Source organism: Ailuropoda melanoleuca, chromosome 20 (genome assembly GCF_002007445.2).
Source record: "Ailuropoda melanoleuca isolate Jingjing chromosome 20, ASM200744v2, whole genome shotgun sequence".
Classification (NCBI taxonomy): domain Eukaryota; kingdom Metazoa; phylum Chordata; class Mammalia; order Carnivora; family Ursidae; genus Ailuropoda; species Ailuropoda melanoleuca.
Genome location: NC_048237.1, coordinates 10,143,724 through 10,166,197, shown reverse-complemented (window position 1 = coordinate 10,166,197; position 22,474 = coordinate 10,143,724). Strand labels below are relative to the sequence as shown.

General features: G+C 34.3%; 1 protein-coding gene across 3 annotated transcripts in view; it reads right to left on the bottom strand.

Moving 5' to 3' along the window:
- Positions 1 to 22,474, bottom strand: part of ARHGAP5 (Rho GTPase activating protein 5) — a 106,667-nt gene that overhangs the window by 3,015 nt on the left and 81,178 nt on the right. For all 3 annotated transcript variants that reach the window (XM_002918511.4, XM_034648362.1, XM_034648363.1), the window contains exons 4-6: positions 7,758 to 7,835; positions 5,039 to 5,170; positions 4,213 to 4,318 (exon numbers count right to left, since the gene is read on the bottom strand). In XM_002918511.4, the coding sequence (XP_002918557.1) occupies positions 4,213 to 4,318; positions 5,039 to 5,170; positions 7,758 to 7,835 (316 nt within the window). The remainder of the gene's footprint in view (positions 1 to 4,212; positions 4,319 to 5,038; positions 5,171 to 7,757; positions 7,836 to 22,474) is intronic.

Below are 22,474 nucleotides of genomic sequence, written 5' to 3'. Positions count from 1 at the left end.
TAGTTTTAAAACCTTTTATCTTAACTTCAAATTTAAAACATTTTTCTTCTTGTATATTCTAAGATGTTCAACTACATTTCAGTAACAGGAGACAGCAATAAAATCCATTCCTTATGAGAACCCAAGATAGTCTTTAAAAAAATGTACCCAGCGGTTTTATAATTTACTTATAGAAGCCTCCTTAATTTCTGTGTGTGTGGGGGGGAAGCCTTTTTCTCAGAGTAAAGAGAACATGTGACAAATTTCAATGAGTTTTTGGCAACAGAAACAGAAAATTCTAATTGCATATACAAATTCCTGGACTATTATGAGACGAAGAGACAAACTATGGTATGCCATCTCTTTGAACCTTGCAAAAACCAAACTTCAGAAAAATTATCATAACGCTCTAACCAAGAGGCTTTTCAACTTACAAAAAAAATTCATTTCTAGTATTGCAAAAAAGAATTTTTTCAATCATTAAATATTTGTACCTTGCTACAAATTTAATTTGAAAGACAACAGCTCACAGAAACACATTCCACCTTAAAATTCTTAGGATTTAATAATAATTTACAAATGATCATACATTAGTAACAGATTTACATCTTGTTCTTTAAATATGTGAACAAGCACTTCTACCATTATCTGTAATAAACAAGAAACATAAAAGGCAAATCTTGAATTATAACTCAAAATTATTAAATTAGGAAAGAATCTTAGTATTTTTATCTAACCCTCTTATTCCACACATAAAGAAACAGCCCAGTATGCAAGGTAGTGGGAAAATCTCATAATTAAGTTTGTACATCAAAATATTTAAAATATAAACCAAAGAATCTCCTTTTCCCAACCACACAAATTGCTCATCTGAGGTAAAATATGTGCCCTAAAAATATGTGTTCTATGGTAAAATTTACTATTTGTTAAGAGACAAAATTACAATATTTAGAATAAAATTAACCTTTTGTTAAAATATAGTGGGCCCAGTCAGGTTTTCCTATGCAGTAGGCAAGTATAGATTCTGAAAAAAGAAAAAAACCCTGAAGTTGAAAGACATGAGAGTATGGGCATCAGGTCTAATTGCTGGGTCAAAAATTATAAAAGGAAGGTACCAAATAAGAGATGAGGGTGGCCAGGGAAGGCTTCTTTTTTTAAGAGGTAATGTTTGATGTTTGAGCGAAGAGTGATGGGCAACTGGTAAAATGGTAGGAAGGAAGTGTAATTCAGTCAAAACAGTGGTTCTTAACTTCAGTGTGTATCAGAACCTCCTGGAGGGCTTGTTAAAACGTTAAGACTGATAATTACGTCTGGGGTGGGACCTGATAATTTGCATTCCTAACAAGTTCTGAGGTGATGCTACTGCTGCTGGTTTGAGGACTGCATTTTGAGAATCGAGGCAGTCACATTAAGACATAATGACAGGCACAAATTGATACTTGTGATTAACTGCTACTAGTTTAATACAGTTTCCTGATGTATGCTTGGGGGAAATTCAAAGAAGGTATAACCAAAGAAGTTAGAACCAGACCACTTAAACAGTGTTTTCTACAGGATATAGGATGTTACTCAATCAGAAAAGGTATTTATAGAAAGATCATTCTGACATTAAGATCAAAGGAGGATCAAGAGGAAAACTGGCATGGAGAGAGCTTAATTACAAAGAAACTAGAGTTACCTAAATGAGAAATGATAATGGCTAAACTAAAGCAGTGGAAGAGGAACAAAAAGTAAAATTAGGAGAAAAAAATGGATTTGACACAGTAACTCACTGAATAAAGNCCTAAATGAGAAATGATAATGGCTAAACTAAAGCAGTGGAAGAGGAACAAAAAGTAAAATTAGGAGAAAAAAATGGATTTGACACAGTAACTCACTGAATAAGGAAGGTGAACGAGAATATAACAAGAGAGTAACTCCACGGATTAGTTTTTGCAATCTGTCAATTATCCATTATACATTTATTTGTCATTTTTTTTTTAAGATTTTATTTATTTATTTGACAGAGAGAGACAGCCAGCAAGAGAGGGAACACAAGCAGGGGGAGTGGGAGAGGAAGAAGCAGGCTCGATGTGGGGCTCGATCCCAGAACTCCGGGATCACGCCCTGAGCTAAAGGCAGACGTTTAACAACTGAGCCAACCAGGCGCCCCGTCATTTATTTCCTATTCTAGAATTTAAGTTCCATGAAACGAGTGACTGCTTTATTCACATACTAGGTTTCTAGCATTTGTAAGAGTATCTGGCACACAGAGTTCCCATTACAGTCTACACTACAGAGTCCCACTACAGTCCTTTCTCTGCTCTACTCTCCAGTGGTCCCTCTACCATGAAGAATAACAGGCAAGTAATGCTATTTTCATTGAGAAAGTCTCATTCTCCACATCCCCATAAATGTCAGTTAAGTCAACAATGCCCTTAGTGACATACACCCATGAAGCAACTTCCTTATCAGTAAAACATTTTGAGGATTAAAGCTAGTCAAGCCTACACTCTGTGTTAATACTGTCCTATATGGGGGCGCCTGGGTGGCTCAGTTGTTAAGAGTCTGCCTTCGGCTCAGGTCATGATCCCAGCGTTCTGGGATCGAGTCCCGATCAGGCTCCTGGCTCAGGGGGAAGCCTGCTTCTCCCTCTCCCACTCCTCCCTGCTTGTGTTCCCTCTCTTGCGGTCTGTCAAATAAATAAATAAAATCTTAAAAAAAAAAAATACTGTCCTATATGACCTCACACTGTCTCTCTTCCCTTTCTGACCTTACCTCTTACTGTCTATCCTTCTCTCTACTGGAATCACAAAGTCCTCAGCTATTCCTCAACACATGATACTTTTGTTGTGTGGCTGTATTACTGAAGCCAAACACGGAAGTGTCTAATACGGATTATGGGCTAGCACAGTGATTCTTTGAACACGCTTTTCCCTTTGTCTTTTTTCCCTATTCTTTTAAATGAAGTACAATTCTTACTTCAGCACTTTAATCTGGCCAGACAAGAATATGTTCACAAATCATCCTTACACTCCATATTGGGTAAGGTCTCTGATAGTACCATGTACATACCTGTTATCATATCAAGAACCACTTGTATGGTAATTTTCAAAAGATGATATTTCACTAATTATATGTTAATACTAGTATGCTGGTATTTTCTCAAGGAGGGAGACTTCAGAGAACGGTTACTAAAAATGTGAATATAATTTTATACTACATTGAGCGCAACAATAAACTTTAAACATTGGTTACCATTCTAAGAGGTACAAACTGAAATGTACTTGGGTTTCAGCATTTATGTTATTAGTTAAAAAAAAAAAAAACAAAAAACAAACCTGAAACTTCAGTTCATTAAAGTGTCAATAGAAAATATTATGAAGAATAGACTTGAAAAATTAGCACAAATACTAATAATTCTATTTAGTCCCAAGAACAGCTTTGTGAGGTGTTATTTTTCTCATTTTTCATAGTTGAGAAAATGAAGACTTAGGCAAGGTAAGTAATTTGCCTAAGGTCAAAGAACTAATAAAAATGTTTCAAAACCAAGACTGTTTGACTCAAGAGTCTGAGCTTTAAGCTATTATACAATACCGTCTTTCACTTAAGAAATGGCATTGTGAGTGGTATCATTTTAGAAAAAAGAATAAACTTGAAGCTTAACACACCTATAAGGGCTTTTAATACCGGACTAATGTCCTGCATTTCAGGTTAACAGGGTAGGTAATAATATGAATTTAAGTTTCTGACAAAATTTCAGTGTGGGCTATATCCAAACAAAGCAGGCAAGATATACAAAAGCAACACAGTGTGATACAAAAAGCAAATGAAACGTCTTAATAAAGACTCAGGTTCTACTCATAAGATGTGTCACTTATTATGTGACATTGAGCATATAATGTCCCTCCTTAAACCTCAATTTTTTCAACTTCAAATAGGTTGATTTGGTTAATTATTTAAGAGTCATTTCATACCTAAAATTCCAAGATTCTAATAGAAGAGAATTGTTAAAGAATAACAGTAATAAAAAACAGGGAAGAAGTACCTATCATAGTATTCATATAATCATTAAACGTACTAAAACAGTCATTTACCTTTCTTTAAACAAGTTGATGAAAAATCTATTTTAAAAATCCAGAAAAAAAAAACCAGAATTGAACTGTATGTTTAAATTAGTTTGCCTCCTTTTCTCTTAAGATGTCTGAAGTTTGAAATTTATAGTGTATTTGCAAAAACAAAAAATAAAAATACCTGTTTAGATGTGTTATTACATATCTGAATACATCATAGTTTACAGGATGAAATTTCCTAACAATTTCTTTCAATGCATGAAGACGTTCTGTTTTATCTGGGATTTCTGTAAAATTAAAGTAGAGAGAATCTGTTGAAACTCATACATTTAAAAATATTTGATAAAGCTTCCTGCTTTGCTTGCTGTAAAAGACAATGAACAATCTCTTTGAAGCACATTAGGATAGGAGGTAAACACAAACAAAATATTCTAAAGAACCTGCTAAATACATTATCATCTAGTACAACAGACTTTCTGCAAATAAAGCTAATCAGAGAAGGTCTAAGTGACTTGGAGACAGTAAAACAGGAAATGGTTAATACTGAGCAGTTACCTATTTTCTCACCTTACCTTTTTAAAAAATGACTGAAGACACAAGTCCAAAGTTAATTTGACTTTAATTTAAATAAACACATGTGTACACACCATACACAGGTTAATATTTTACTGAAACACATTACAGATACATTCATTTGAAGAATTCATTTAATTTTCTTAAAAAGCCCCTGACTTTGAATAAAAATTGCAAATCTCAAATTTCTAGTACATTGATCTTCAAACTTCTAGAAGCACTGAGTCACTTGAGAGAGAGGCTAAAATTAAATATTCCTGAGAACACACCCCAGATTCTGTTTACCTGGAGGAAAATTGTTAAGAAAGAGTCTTATAAGCTAAATTTTTATTAGCTACATGTTCTAGTGCATGACTGATTTTAACACACAGCAATCAATATATAAAACCCACCATCATGTCATCCCTCTCCAAAAAAGGAGGCTTATAACTTACTTGCTGCTTCCAGTAACTCTGGATGAAGAGAATATGGAATTAAAGGGTCAGGCAGATCTGCAAAGAAAGCTTTAAGAGCTCCAGCCACAGCATTTACTGTTACTTCCATTGATACTAGACTGATATTATGATCTACAAGACAAAAATTTAAATTTAAATTTATAAAATAAAATTTTAATTTATTATAAGAGAAGTAAGCAAAACAGGTACTTGTAGATCCAAAGACTTTAGAATCTTTTCATCAGCCATGTTTCTTTACAGGCTGATTCATCCTTCACCCACTGTTTTAATATAAGTTTGCGTGGCATAAGGGAAGAGAGAACCTTAAAGTAAGTAGCATCTTCTATTACAACGAAAAATGCTGTTAGGCTTATTAGTATGTTGAAGAACATTAGCTTTCACTAACATCTATCTTTTAAAATATTTTGTTTACATAAGCTATTTAAAAAGGCCATATGAAAACAGACAAGAGACAGGAATTAAAGCACATAAGTTTATACGTTCTAGTTTATGCTTAATTTTTTATATGAAATACTTTAATTTCAACACATATCAGTGAAATTCTGACTTAAACAAACATGGAACATACTAAAGGTGTATCATGAGGTTAATTTGCTATTAAAAGAATCAATATTTTCCTTTTGTAAGTACGATGGATACTTAATGATGGAAAATGTACAAACACAGAGCAACAAGAGAAAAAAATTACCCCTGTCACCTAGAGACAATCACTGTTTATACTTTATTTTAGCACATTTCCTTTCAGCCCTTTTCTATTCATTAAAAAAATAAACAAAACAACCAGACAAATCATAAATACATTTTACACTGGATTTCATTTTTAAGGCACTACCTAAGATTAAAATTTCACAAGCCACTTTTAAAAACTTTTCGGTGTGTTCTAGATAACATTTAACTGTAATATAACTGAAAATTTGAAACACTAGTACTAAGAACCTACATATGTCCTTAACCCATTATTAACCTTTTGCCCTAGTTTTAATGATCACAAAACATTCCCCCAGATTTAACAATTTACATAACATTTTATTACTGAACATATGGATTTCATTTAAAAACATTAAAGATACTATGATAAACACTTTTATACACTAAAGCTTATTTTCGTAGCCTACATTCCTTTTAACAAGAGCTATCTGAAGAATATTTAATATGGTCACACAGAAAACTCCTCATTATCTCATTATTCATCATAGTTCCTCTAATCACTCCCCACTGTAAATATGAAAAAGTTAGGATTTAGAAAAATTAACTTCCCTATAGCACAAAGACAGTAGTAAGTGGCAGAACCAGAAAACAAAACCAGGAAGTCTAATTCAAGAGGCCCTAGTATTGACCACTACCCGTTCCTTCATTATTGTAAGTGAAAATGCACAAATTTGATACTATAAAGTCCAGTTTATCCAACAAAATAGTTTTTAAAAATTAAGTACTATATATATGATATACTTTTAAAGCAAGGCAAACACACACACTACTCAATAACTGACATTTTACCATTTTAACACACACAAATCTACATTATTTTACATGAGTATCTAGTATTCTACTTATAATAAGCACAGTGGGTTAACCCCTCACCTCCTTTTTAAAAAATTTCAGACAATGCTGCAATGAATACCCTTTCAAGTTTATCTTGGTAAGCTTACACTAAGACTTTTGTAACTTAAGTATTTATAAATGGAATTTCTCTAGCAAAGAGACCTGAATTTTTATTTTTCTTAAGATTTTATTTATTTATTTAACAGAGACAGCCAGTGAGAGAGGGAACACAAGCAGGGGGAGTGGGAGAAGAAGAAGCAGGCTCCTAGCGGAGAAGCCCGATATGGGGCTCGATCCCAAACAACGGGATCACACCCTGAGCCGAAGGCAGACGCTTAATGACCGCGCCACCCAGGCACCCCAAGAGACCTGAATTTTAATAGTTAACATGAATTGCCTCTCAAAACGCAACATACCTGCTTGTCTATGCTCTATCAGCAATCTTTTTCATTTATAATAAATCAAAACCAAATCTTTTTGCTTTAATTTTTGTAGCTACAAATCATAGAGACAGAGCATATTTTCATAAACGTGGCTGGTCACTTTCTTCTGTTGTGAACTGCTTAATCTAGCATACATAGTAGTATTCCACACCTTCCTCAAGTTTATAGTTTGTCTCCTGATTTTGTTTAATCCACTACCTCACAACGAATTTTTACATTTTTAGGTAGTCCAATTTATTATCTTGTCTATGCTTTCTAGGATTCCTATCAAATTTAGGCCTTTCCCTACTCTAAGATTATAAAAATATTCACTCCTTTTTCTCCATAATGCTCACAGTTTTCATTTTTCATACTTAAAACTTTGATTTCTTATAGAATTTATTTTGAGTAGGGAGTTGTTTTGTTTTTATTCCTAATGGTTAGTTGGCCCTATAGCATGAAAAAAATTTTCAATTGCATCTTAAATAAGTACTATCTCTGATATACAAAAAGATGCTGGTATGTCATAAGTCAATTTATTGCTTCTCTAATTCTTGTAATGGATTTATAGCTCTTCTATTTCCTGACTGTGCTTTTTATTCTATCACATACTTCTAATCCTGTTTCAAAACTCTTTCCCCTCAAAATCCCATATCCTTAGAATATCAATCTTCCCACCATGAAATTTCAATAAGGAAAATACCTTAAAAATTATTTTATTTTATATACCATACCCTGATCAAACTGCTTTTGAATATTGTCTTGATCAGTTTTGTTCCCACTAACACGGTAGAGTCCTTCAGTACATAATCCTAAAAGAAAAAAGAAATATACATATTTATCTACAACAAAAAATATACTTAAGCTTAAAAATCCAGAAATACAATAAGAACTGAAAACTTGAGAACTAAAAAATAACAGAACCAGAATGGAGATGAGAGAGTAATGAATGAGTGAACTTGAAGATAAATCAATAGAAATTAGAGAGTAAACAAGTTGAAGAAATTATACTGGAGGAGGGGTGGGGAGGGGAGGGAAGGAAAGAAGAAAAGCCTCAGGGACCTGTAGACAATAACAAAAGATCTAACATTTATATGTCACTGGCCAAAAGTCAATAGCTATTCTCTACGTTCAATAGGAAGTTCCTCAAAGCACTTCTAAAAGAACTCAATTTGATAAGGCATTGTACTCTTATGATCACAGGAGTAACAACAAAAAACCCCAAAAGAAGCAATCAATGAAAAAGGAGATTATTTCAAACATTCCTTGACCAATGTCACAGCTTTTGTGTGGAACAATGTATTATTAATTCCTCTACTTTTCCACCTAGTTATTAGAATTACTTTAGTCTTTACAAAGAATATGTAACAATAGGAAAGAAAGAAGTGTTTCTCATGCTGAAGGAAAAAAGTTAATATTCAGAACTCCATGAACATAAAAGGGAGCAAAAATCCAATGACAAAAGTTTCATGGGCTAAAGTTGTGTTTTTAAATGTTATAAAATTTTACTGACATAGTAAACATGAATTATTCTGTAATGAATGAAAGAAACCAGACTCAAAAGAACTTATTTTGTATGATTCCACTTATATCAAGTTCTAAAACAGGTAATACTTACCTGTAAGTGGGGGATGGGGGGAATCAGAAGAGGTTATCTTGGGTGGTTGGAAAACTAATTGGGAAGAGACATAAAGGATGATGATGAAAATGTTCTGTTTCTTGACAGGTAGGTGGATGAAACAAGGGTATGCATTTGTCTCAACTCAATCTAAGTGTACCCTTAAGTTTGGTGCACTTCACTCTATGTAATTGGACCTTAAAAATTAAAAAAAAAAAAAAACTGCAAGCACTTACTGAACTCTACTTAGGTTTCAAATCTAAAGTGTAATGTATACTTTTTGCACATTCCAGACTTGAGCAAATTAGTAAATATGCAGAGAATAAAAGGAGCAAGGATTCTCAATGGTGGAGAAGGAAGTTACTAATAACAAAAGGGGGACTAGAATTAAATGTACTTTGTGGCATTAGGTTGAAATAAAGTTAACCGCAAAAATTCATGGCTTTTAATAAACTGCTACAGAAATAAGCACAGATACAGACATACATATATTTCTTAGCTTTCCTAGCTTTTTCTGCTGACATGGTCCATAAGCAGCCCCAATACTGGTTTCTAAATAACATTCTCTACCAAAACAAAACCAGAGCAATCTGGAGAAAGGCTGATTCAAAGTTGAATCAGGAAAGTATAACCCAAGCCTGGTACATCTTGTACCAGAACACTGAAAAAGTACTTAAAGAATTATGGGGGCATATCTTAAAAAGACACAGAAGCCATGAAGGAGCCTAAGCTACAATGATCTGAATATCAAAATATATAAAAACATTAATGGATTAGAACTCATTGACTATAGTAAGAACAAATGAATCCGTATCAATATAAATAAATAAAAAGCTAATAAAGTTTTAACTTCAGTGACGAAGTCTGGTTGATACAGCACCAAATAATCAAAATTAATATTACCTATATTGGGACAAACTGACATTTTGTCTCAACAGATATGATGTACTTAAAAAGACATATCATCCTGGTAGTATTTCTAACAAAAAAGCATAAATCAGATCTAATAATGAGGAAACATTACACAAACTCAAATTGAGGAAGAAAGAGGAGTTCATTTGTATAGTGAAATGTCAACCAATAACCACAGGAGAAATAACAGAGATTTAAAAAATCAATGAAGACTAAAACTAGTGGTTAAAAGTCTGACGATCGTTTCAAAAATTCTTTTGAATTAAACGGGTTTAAAAAGACATGAACACTAAATGCGATGCACCTAAATTAAATTATATCCTAGACTGCCCCCTCATAAAAAATTAAATGGCCCAAATGTCAATAATGCTGAGGCTGACAACCACTGACACGGTGATAAGCATTTAATATTTCTCAGTAAATGAAAATTTTAAGGTACGCAATCATACATGCTAAAAATCTTGCCTTCCATTCACTAATAACTAAATGATGTAAAATAAATAAATAAATAAACAAAAAACATCCCCAACTCACTTATCTAGATGTAAATTATCGAAGTTTCACTTGGACTTAAATCACCCAAAGTATCTATTCATGGGCCTCCAAACAATAAAAGCATTAGAAATCTATTCCAAAATTCCAAAACTAAACATAAAAATTTAGAAATTTAGAATGATAACTTTTAACCAAGTATCCCCTTTTTCTCTTTTATTAGAAAAGTACCTAACCCTTGTGCTGTACAAAGTTCTAGGTATCTGAAAAATGGTCTATCTGAATTGCTAATACGGATATAAAACAAGACTTTCACAGACTGTTTCTGTATACCTTCATGCTGAAATAATCCTAAATCGTAAAACAGCTTACAAAGTAAGGTGTGTAGATAACCCATAAATTAGAAAAATATGTCCATGGGGAATGGCATCAGTAAGAGATGGAGATGGAAATTCCAGAGCCTGGTTCCCCCAGAAAAGCAACTAATGAGCTGTCAAAAAGTGTCAGAATCCATTTTTGCAGAACTCTGAAATCTAGTTAAAAAAAAAAAGAAAAGAAAAGAAAATCACAACCACCAGAAGGCTTGGTGAAGAAAGCAGCTTTTAATTGTCCATCTACCATACCCCTACACTTCAGATTGGCAACAACCATAATAATGTAGCCTGTGCTCTGGGCAAAGGTTGCAAGTGCCAGAGGGAGCAATACAGATCTTATTCTCAAAGAATTGTGGTGATGGGTTTTCATCTGTCTTCCAGATGGAACAACACAAGGGCCTGCTTGTGTTTCACTCAACTTGAAGTGTCCCAAGGGCTGAGGTGGCTTCACTGGCATTTAAAGGTACAAGTATTGGCTGTAGCAATTTGGAGCAAGGGACAACAGTCAGGACAAGCAATGGGAGGGAAAGTCTATGATGGAAGATGTTGGCAAGGGAGACAGTGGCAGATTACGGCTTTTAAAAAGCTCCTACATATACTGGGGAATCAAGAAGCCCACATGCTTGCCCAGGGCTCCATACATCCTCAGAAAATGCCTGACAAGATTCCAAACTTTCGTCTCTAGGCTGAACACTGGCTCTGCTCAAGCTGGAAGTGAAGGCCTTGGGTCAGTGTTGAAAGAGTGCCCCAGTACAATCTGCAGAGACTTGGAAAGGATTTTTTCCAATGACTTCAGGCATTTAAACAAACTGTCAAAACACTAGCTAACCAATAAGCTAATGGAATACAGACTTCAGTGGCCACAAATGACACTTTACAATAGTAGTTTAGGGAAGTCACCAAACTAGCAAACGTAGCCAATAAACAACAGAAACCCTGCTGAGGAGGAGAATCGGATTTCCAGACATACCACAATATTCAAAACCCCAAAATATGTTTTCAACAACATATTAAGAGACATAGAAAGAAACAAAACAATATGGTACATTCAAGAAACAAGGGAAATAAACAGAAACTGACCATGAGGAAACCCAGTCTTTGCACTACGCAAAAACTTTAAACCAACTGTTTTAAAAAATGCATTAACAAAGAACTGAAAGGAACCAAGAGAACAATCACAACAAATAGTATCAATAAATAGATAAAAATTACAAAAAGAACTAAAGAGAAATTCTGGATTTCAAAATTAGAATAAAGAAAATGAGAAATTCACTACAGAGGGGCACCTGGGTGACTCAGTCAGTTGAGCATCTAACTCTTGGTTTTGGCTCAGGTCATGATTTCATGGGTCATGGCACTGTGCCCCTAGTCAGGCTCCATGCTCAGCAAGGAGTCTGCTTGAAGATTCTCTCCATTGTCCCTCCCCCCATTCACATGTGTGCTCTCTCAAATCAAACAATCAATCAAAAAAAAAATCACTAGAGAGGTTTAAGAGCAGATTTTATCAGCAGGTAGGGGAAATAATTAGTGAACTTAAAGACTGGTTAGTTGACAATGTCTACTTTGAGAGAACGAAGAAAAATGAACAAAGCCTAAGAGATTTCTGGGACATCATCAAGTTTAGCAACATATGCACAAGGGCTTTCCTAGATGGAAAGGAAAATATTTGAAGAAATAATGGCCAAGGGGTGCCTGGGTAGCTCAGTAGGTTGAGGGTCCAGCTTTTGATCTGGGCTGTTACGACCTCAGGTTGTGAGATACAGGCCCGCATTGGGCTCCGTGCCAGGAGCTTTTCAAAGAAATACTTGTATAGAAATCTTCATAAAAGCATTATTTACAAGAGACACAAAATGTAAATAACCCATATAGCCACCACTGGATGAATGGACAAACAAAATGTGGTATATGAGGAGTGACTGCATGCTTCATGGGTACAGGATCTCCTTTGGAGTGATGAAATATTCTGGAATTAATTAGAGGTGATATTTACACAACATTGTGAATACACTAAATGCTACTGAATTGTACACTTTAAAGTGGTTGGTTAAGTTATGTTATGTGATTTTTACCTCAAAAAAAAATTCAGAAGCTCATGTGGGGAAACAAAATCAAGAATTGGTAGTATATAAACATATTCAAGGTAGATGTTATACAATTAAACATGCATTGTTGGGGTGCCTAGGTGGCTCAGTTGGTTAAGAGTGGACTCTTGGTTTTGGCTCGGGTCATGAGATCAAGCCCTGCAGCGGGCTCCACGCTCAGCACAGAGTTTGCTTGAGATTCTCTCTCTCCCTCTGCCCCTCCCTCCACTTGCACACACTCTTTCTGAAAGAAAAGAAAGAAAGAAAGAAAGAAAGAAAGAAAGAAAGAAAGATTCTCTCTCTCCCTCTGCCCCTCCCTCCACTTGCACACACTCTTTCTGAAAGAAAGAAAGAAAGAAAGAAAGAAAGAAAGAAAGAAAGAAAGAAAGAAAAGAAAAGAAAGAAATTTATCCTAAAAAATACATTCTTATTGCTTGATAGAAATGTAAAAACCACAGGGGGAAATATATGCAAATAGTAGTATTAAAGGCAAAATCATATTTCAAGAAAACTGCACAATGCAATATGCATTTAGACAAAACATGCTACATTAATCAGTTATTTAAAAAATTAAATAATTTGATTATTTGGAAATGCTAAATCAACAAACTAGTCGATATAGTATACTACGTTGTACTCATCAAAGTCTCTCCCTGAGAATTTGGAATTGGGGATTCAAAAACACCTGGCTAGGCTCACCATGTAATTCAAACTAAGACATAAAGATACAGATGTGTAAACAGACAAGGTAAGTCTACAGAGAGAAAGGGACAAGAAAAACAGATGATACTACTACCTGGATTCTAGTCCACTGGGGACAGATGCTCTTGGCTCCAAGAGATAATCTTCTTTTCAATTAAGCGTATTTTTTGCATTTGGTTTCTTGCCAAAATTAGTTAGATTTTAAAAGCCTTAATTCCTAGGCTATGGAATTCTTTTTTTTTCTTCTAAGTACTCAATATTTTTAAGTAGAAGACGTTTGGGGGTAGGGAGACAACTGGATTAGAAGGAGTAACAGTGTAAATGTGATTAAAAAAAGATCTTGATATGATAGTGCCACTGGCAAACAGAAGAAAAATACTAAGAAAGGGCAAGGCTTAGCAATTAATGGTGTGTGGGCACAAAGGGTGAAAGAGGAGTCAAATTAATGAAATAACTCTGCCGAGGTAACTAGGAAAAAGGAACTAGCAATCAGAAAAAAGGAAATCAAGAGAAGAAGTGGCTTGGGGGAAAATGAACTGAATTTTAATCTTAAATCCCAAGATGTCACATCCAAATAGAAAAGTTCAACAGGCACTCAGGAATACAGGAAAACACTGGGATGTGAGAAAAAGATCTGGGAGTCATTCTCTTAGATGTGATGTCCCAAGCCTAAAACAAAATGTGTAACAGAATATGCATAAATGAGATGAGCACTAAATGAGGCAGCTATAGCTCACTGAAACTAATTAAAAGTGTACTTCATTAATGCAGAAAAGATACGAACATGTGGAGACCTACAATGATGTGTTTTGATTTGAACATGAATTTATATTCTTTAATACAACACCTACTATGTGTTTGTATTAGACTATGCATGTGATAGAAGACATAAAATATACTGTCCCCAATATGAACCAGTACGTAGTTCAACAGGCCAGTTATTTTGAGTCTTAAAACAATAGCCGAAGTAAAATGTCCATCAATCTCAAGCTGAGTGTAGTGTGATTTTTCATATGGTAAAAGCTTATAAATCCAGACAAAGATATTATAAGAAAATTAAAGTACAGACCAGTATCACTCATGAACACAGATAGAAAAATCCTAAACAAAGTATTAGCAAATTGAGTTAAAAAATGTATAAAAGATGATATACTACAGCCAAGTGGGATTTATCCCAGGTATGCAAAGCTGGTCCAATATTCAAAAATCAATTAAACCATTGCATCATTAGATTAAAAAGGAAAAAATCACACAATCATACCAATATGCAGAAAAAGCATCTGACAAAACCCAAGACTCATTTATAATAAAAACTCTCAGCAAACTAAGAATAGAGGGGAACTTCCTTAACATGATAAAGACTATAAAAAAAAACCTATAGCAAACATCATACTTAACAGTAAGAAGCTTGACACTTTCTCATTAAAATCAGGTACAAGGCAAGGATGTCCCCCTCTCACCATCCCTTTCGACAGTATACTGGAAATCCTTGCCAAAGCAATAAAGCAAGAAAAGGAAATCAAAAGCATAAAGATTGAGAAGAAAAACTTTTTAACAAATGACCCGATCAACTCTGCAGAAAACCAATAGGCAAAAATCTGGAATAAGTGATTATAGCAACGCTGTAGGATATAAGGTTAACATATGAAAGTCAGTTACTTTCCTTATATACCAATGAACAAGTGGAATTTGAAATTAAAAACATAACACCATTTACATTAGCACTCCCCAAAATGAAATACTTAAGTATAAATTCAACAAACATGTATAAGATCTGTATGAAGAAAACCACAAAACTGATGAATAAAACTCAAAGAACTAAGTGAGAGAGATTCCGTGTTCATAGATAGGAAGACACAATATTGTCAACATGTCAGTTCTTCCCAGCTTGATTTACAGATTCAATGCAATCCAATCAAATTCTCAGCAAATTTTATTACAAATACCAACAAATTGATTCTAAATTTTATACAGAGAGGCCAAGACTCAAAACAAATACAATATTCGCAGAGAAGAACAAAGTTGGAGGACTGACCCTACCCAACTTTAAGACTTACTATAGAGCTACAGTAAACAAGACAATGTGGTATTGAGGAAAACATGGGGAAACAGATCAAGGCAAGAGAATAGAGAACCTAGTAACAGACGCCTATCAAGTCAACTAGTCTTTAACCAAGGAGCAAAGGCAATAAATACAACAGAGCAAAGATAATCTTTCAACAAATCATGCAAGAAAAGCTGTGTATCTGCATTAAAAAAAAAAACTAGATACAAACCTTACACCCTTGACAAAAATGAACTCAAAATGGAATATAAATGCAAAAATTAAATGACTTAAATATAAAACACAGAACTATGCCTAGAAGATAGCAGTAGAAAACCTAGATAACTTTGGATATGGTGATGCCTTTTTAGATACAACACTAAGACACAATCCATGAAGGAAATACCGATAAACTGGACTTCATTAAAACTAAAAATTTCGTTCTGTGAAAAACAGTATTTTGAAAATTAAAAGACAAGTCACAGACTGGGAAAAAATATTTACAAAAGACATCAGATAAAGGATTCTTATCCAAAATATACATAGAATGCTTAAAACTCAGTAATAAGAAAACAACTCCATTACAAACAGGCTAAAGACCTTAACAGACACCATTAAGGAAGATATACAGATGGCAAAGAGAGTATGAAAATATGTTCTACATACTATGTTACTAGAAAACTGCAAATTAAAACAATGAGATACCACTACATACCTATTAAAATAACACTGACAAACCCAATTGCTAGCAAGGATGTGGAAAAATAGAACTCTCATTCACTGCTGGTGAGAATGCAAAATGGTAGACACTTCGGAATACAGTTCAGCAGTTTCTTACAAATTGAAAACACATTCTTACCGTACCATCCAGCAACTGCACTCCTTATTATTTACCCAAAGGAGTTGAAAACTTACATCCACACAACAATCTGCAGACTATGTTCACAGCATTTTAATTTGTAATTGCCGAAAGTTGGAAGCAACCCAGATGTCCTTCAGTAGGTGTACGGGTAAACAAACTGTAGCACATCCAGACACGGAATGTTATTAAGTGCCAAAAAGAAATAAGTTATCAAGTCATGAAAAGACATAGAAGAATCTTAAAATGCATATTACTAAGTGAAAGAAGCCAATCTGGAAAGCCTACATGCTCTATGATTCCAATTATATGACACCATGGAAAGGCAAAATGATGCAGAATAAAAAGATCAGTTGCTGCCTGGGGTAGAGGAAGGGATAGTGGGGGAGAGATGAATAGGCAGAATACAGAATTTTTAGGGCAGTGAAAATACTCTGTATGTTATTATAATGATGGATATATCATTACACATTTGTCCAAACCCACAGAATGTACAAAACCAAGAGTGAACTCCAACGTACACTAGGGACTTTTGGGTGATTTTGATGCATTAATGTAGGTTGAACCTTGGTAAAAAACTCAGTGTTCTGTTGAGTGATGCTGGTAATGGGGGGTGGGGGTGGGGTTCATATGTAGGAGCAAGGAATATATGGGAATACATACTTTTCTCTCAATTTTGTTACCTAAAATTGCTCTAAAAAAATAAATCTATCTATATATTATCAAGCTTATAAGGATGAACTAACATTGGGACGCCTCAGTGGCTCAGTCAGTTAAACGTCTGCCTTGGGCTCAGGTCATGACCGCAGGGTCCTGGGATCAAGTCCTGCAAGGGCTTCTTGCTCAGCGGGAAGCCTGCTTCCCCTTTCTGCCTGCAGCTCCCCCTGCTTGTGCTCTCTCGCTCTCTTAAAAACAAGTAAATAAAATCTTTAAAAAAAAAAAAGAAAGAAAGAAAGAAAGAAAGAAAGAAAGAAAGAAAGAAAGAAAGAAAGAAAAAGAAAGAAAGAAAGAAAAGAAAGGATGAACTAATATCAATGGGGTAAGAATCTTCTAGCAGTGTTAAGTAACATTTTAGGCAAAAGCTATTACAGGAATAATAAAGCTAAAGGCATTATTTTATTTTCTTTTTTGCAGTATTTTCTTAATCAAAAACAGTATCTTAAAATTCCATTGGGAGATGGAAAAGATACGTATATTATTACAACTCAAATTTACTGAATTAAAACATGTCACTAGGGCACCTGGGTGGCTCACTCAGTTAAGCGGCTGCCTTCAGCTCAGGTCATGATCCCAGAGTCCTGAGACAGAGCCCCCAGTGGAGTGGGGCTCTCCGCTCAGCAGGGAGTCTGCTTCTCCCTCTCCCTTTGCCCCTCCTCCAGCTTGTGCTCTCTCTAATGAATATAATCTCGAAAAAAATAAAACTAAAACATGTCACTATATTTCCCAGCCACTAAATCTTTAACATTTGAGAAAAAACAATAGCTCTCCAATCTTTCATTTTGTTACTTTCCTTACTATAATGATTAAAAGTTCGTAAAGTAGGGGTGCCTGGCTAGCTCAATCGGTACAGCACACGACTCCTGATCTCAGGTTCAGGAGCCTGAGCCCCACATTGGGCACGGAGATTACTTATAAATTTTTTAAAAACTAAAGTTCATAAAAACAGATATTACATATATCATTTTCACCCCATGTTCAAAATAACCGATGAGAGGCCATATGTTAAGAATAAAGAAACAAGCTTTGAAAAGTGAAGTAACATTCTCTAGGTCACACATCGAACAAGCTAGGGTAATTAGTTTGTTACATTCAACATACGCCTTTTTGCTTCACAGTGCATACTTTCTACCATTTTGGGTTGGGTGTGGAAAATTCATGTCTAAACACTTTTCTGAAAAGAATAAAAATATAAGCATATAGAAATGTACAACTGCCAGTATTGAATGTTTGGAGGCTTATGTTCAGAAATACAGGATATCTGAATAAACCACGACTATAATGATGTTAGAATATGATAGATAAGTCATAAAATGTAATTCCAAAGACAACTATCTTATTGCATGGAATGATGTTGCTCATGTACTAAAATTATTATAAAACCATGTTTAATTATCCCTTTTTGAAAAAGCTATGTATGTTTAAAGGTGTATTATCTATGGTAAAAATATATAGAAAAAGAAAACCTTAACTCTTGATCATAATAAAATCACAAGTGATTTTTCATTCTACTTCTTATGGATTTATCTGTACTTTTCTTCTTGCTATAATGAAAGAGACAATTCCTTTCCTTAACAATAGAACAACTCTGATCATCAAAAGTCACCTGTAAACAGTAATGTAAAGTGGAGCTAGAATCCAACTGTATGACCTCAGATCTATTACTTAATTTCTCTGAGCCTGTTTCTCCTTCCGTAAAACATGTAATAATTGTACATATAACTCATACAGGTATGAAAATTACATAAATATACAAGTTACTTTATAGCATACTAAAATTATTATACAAATAGTAAATATTCTGTAAAAGCTGATTATTATATTAGCAAAGTATATTATTTCACCTGAGGAATAAAAAGATTAAGGGCTAGGGTATCTTCAGACTTGCACAACATTTATTTTCTTGAAGGAATTTCATCATTAAACAGATCTATGTATACATCATCTGGTTGTCAACCACAAAAATGACAGTTTCATGTTTCAAATTTAACTTAAAAAGGAAGCATCTGAAATAGCTTTCACTTAAGAATAGTCTCTTTCTATAAAAAAACCAGAGAACGTCTTACACATTGTTTATCACCTTTATCTATTACTATTTCAATGCAAAACGTGTAATTATGATATTATAACTTAGCGGGGCTAAGCATAATGCAAAATATTCAATTGCTATACATTTAAATTACTGTAAGTCTCACTGCAGCACAAATGTCTCCGTTTTGTCATCTTTTACAATTACCATGCAGTCTCTGTGTTTGTACGAAAAAACAATAAATGCTAATTGTAGTTTGTAAAATAAAGACTGAAATATTGTTCATGAATAACTAATGTCACAAGGACAAATACTCAGTTATGAAGTATTTTCATGAAAAAACTGTTACAACATTTATTAAGTAAGGACTTACTTATATGTGCCACAGCCATGGGTTTTAAGACCTAGGGGTCCCTACTCTCATGAAGATTATCGTCTAACGGCAATGATGTAAAAACAAACAACAACAACAAAAAAGCATTACTTAAGACCCAAAGACTAGCTACTTAAAGAAGATAATGTTCCTGCTAATAGATAAAAATATATTTCAGAGCCAGAAACCATAAAAAGTAGTGTTAATATACCAGAAAACCTCAAGGAATTTCTGCTGGACATAACATACTAAAACTATTCTTTGAGAGACTAACTTAGAATTCCTGGCTTCTCTGGTTTTGAAAGTGTGCTATCTTCAGAATCTATTTAGGCATTTCTTGGTTAGAGTCTTTGCAATTTTTTCCCTACATTTTACAGTTTTTCAATTTCCTGCTTTATTGGTAGTGCACCTCCTGCTGTTGATAATCTTATTTTGCTCTTCCAATTTGCCAATGATGTGGACAAATTTGAACTCCTGTACATTGCTGGTGGAAATATAAAATGGTGAATCCACTGTGGAAAATAATATGATAGCTCCGCAAAAAGATAAATATAGAAATTACCACATGACTCAACATTCAACTCCTGTGTATGTACCCCAAAGAAATGAAAACAGGTACTCAAAACAAATGTTTGTATATGAATGTTCACAGCAGCAGTGTTTACAATTGCCAAAGGGTGGAAACAAACTAAATGTCCGCCAACATATCAATGAATAACAAAATGTGGTAAATTCATACAATTACACATGCTACAACACAGATGAACACTATACAAAGTGACAGATGCCAGACAAAAGGTTATATATTGTATGATCCCATATATATGAAATATTCAGGATAAGTAAATCCACAGAGACAAAAAACAGGCTGGTGGTTGCCAGAGTCTTGGGCTATGGGAGAAATAGGGAAAGGAGTAACTACTTAATGGGTATAGTTTCCTTTAAGGTGATAGAAATCTTTGAAACTAGATAAGGTGATGGTTGCACAACACCGTACATGCACTACGTATCACTGAACTGTACATTTTTACATGGCTGATTTTGTCATATGAATTTTATCTCAAAAATATTTTTTAAAAAGTATCATTCTAAGTCACCTGACTTCTTTATATTCAATGCTGATAATGTTTATTAAAATTTTTCTCCTCTCTGGTGTTTTAGAGCATACTCTTTTGTATAGCCTATTTGCACTGAACTTTTCTTCTCACTTTGTGTACTCACCCTCAATTTCATCAACACACAGCTTACATTAATATCTATATAACGACAATTACCAAAATCTTAAGATCAAACCATTTCCCAAAGATCCATAGCCATACATTCAATGGAGTCTTGGGGCTCTTATATGGATAACCCACAGGGCACCTTAAGATTTAGTAAGTACATAATATGAATTCATTACCAAAATGTCATTTCTCTATTCTTGCTACAATTTGTTTTCATTAATGGTATACCTACATTCACCCTATCAGCAATATGAGGGGTATTTCTGTGTCCTCTTTCAACCTCAGTATCTACCAGGTTTATCATACTAAGTCCTCAGAGAAGCCTATCATGCCCTTTCTTTTCAATGTCTCCTCCACATTGCCTCTTTTTGCCTACCTTAAACTTACACTTATACTCCAAGGGTCATTTCCCAACTCCACCTTAGCACACCTATCATACAGTACTATTATACAAACTGCTATAGGGATGTCTGATTCCACCATGAAGGACTTAACTGCTATGGAAACTTCCCTCCTATAGTAAAGAACTAAAAACTGGAGAAATTATATAAAACAAGTTTTCAGACATTGTACAACAGTGATCTATGGGGGGGGCAGTAAATAGTTAACTGTTTGAATTACCAAATTTAGTGCCTGGAAACAGTTTTTAGATAGTAGTGTGGAGAGGTGGAATCAACACAGAGCACAATGGTCTACCAGAGTTGAGAAAATGGGAGACAAGAGTTCAGAAAGCATGAGAATGTCAGAATTTGAAGGGTAGAATACCAAAAAAGAGGGAGAGTTACACAGAGAAAGAGCCTCAGAGATGTGCTGAAAAGTCCCTGAAATCCTTGGTTGAATACTCTACATGTAAGAGAGAAAACTTCCTGAGTCCAGGGCAGAACATAGTTCAAATTCTATTCTCAAAAGACCTTTTAATATACAGGGCACAGGGTCAAGTCCTTATCTTACTCTATATCTATACAAACAACAGAATAAAAGCTGCTCTGGATCCACCAAAACAAACTTACATACAAGCCTAGAAAGTATCAAAGTGGTTGCACAAATACTTAATACATGACAAAACAAATTGAACACTCTTTAAAAGAACACTAGAAAACTCACCTAATAATGTAAAATTCCAAGAGTCTGACATCAAATCAAAACCATCAAAAAAGCAGAAAAGTTACTCATAATTAGGAGGGAAAAAACAGAAATAGATCCAGAAATGAAATATGGCAGAATAGTAAAAAAAAGGACTTTTTTAAAGTACACTCACAAGATGTAAAGGAAAACACCAACATGATGCACAGAAAAATGACACACAGATAAAAGAGACTTAAATGGAACTTCTGGATTTGGCCATATAGGGGAAAAAAAATCAGTGAACTAAAAGATACAGCAATAGATATACAGTGTAATCTAAGTGAAACACAGAAAGAAAACAAACAGCTTTACTGAGCTGTGGGACAATTTCAAGATGTCTAACACACATGTAGCTGGAGTCTAGAAGCAGAAATACGGTGAATAAGGGGGGAAAAAAGATTTCAAGAAATAATGGCCCCAAATTTTACAAATTTGAAAATTATAAACCAAAAAGATACAAGAAGCTCCAGAAACCTCAAGCACAAGTTTGTTTTTTGTTTTTTTAAAGCATACACTAAGAACATTTTAAATAAAACCTCTAAAAAACAGAACAACTTTAAAGGCATCTGGGAGTTGAGGGAGAAAGGAGAACACATCACATACACAGGAACATAGGAAAGAATAACAGCAGACTGCTTGCTAGATATCATGAAAAAGACAAAGCTGAATGAAACGAAAAAAAAAAAACCCAGCAGATAACGAAATCAATCCCATTTACAACTGCACCAAAACCCATAAGATACCTAGCAATGAACACAACCAAAGAGGTAAAAGATGTATACTCTGAAAACTATAAAACCCTTATGAAAGAAGAGGATGCAAAAAAATGGAAAAACATTTCCACGCTCATGGACTGGAAGAACAAACATTGCTAAAACGTCTATGCTACTTAGAGCAAT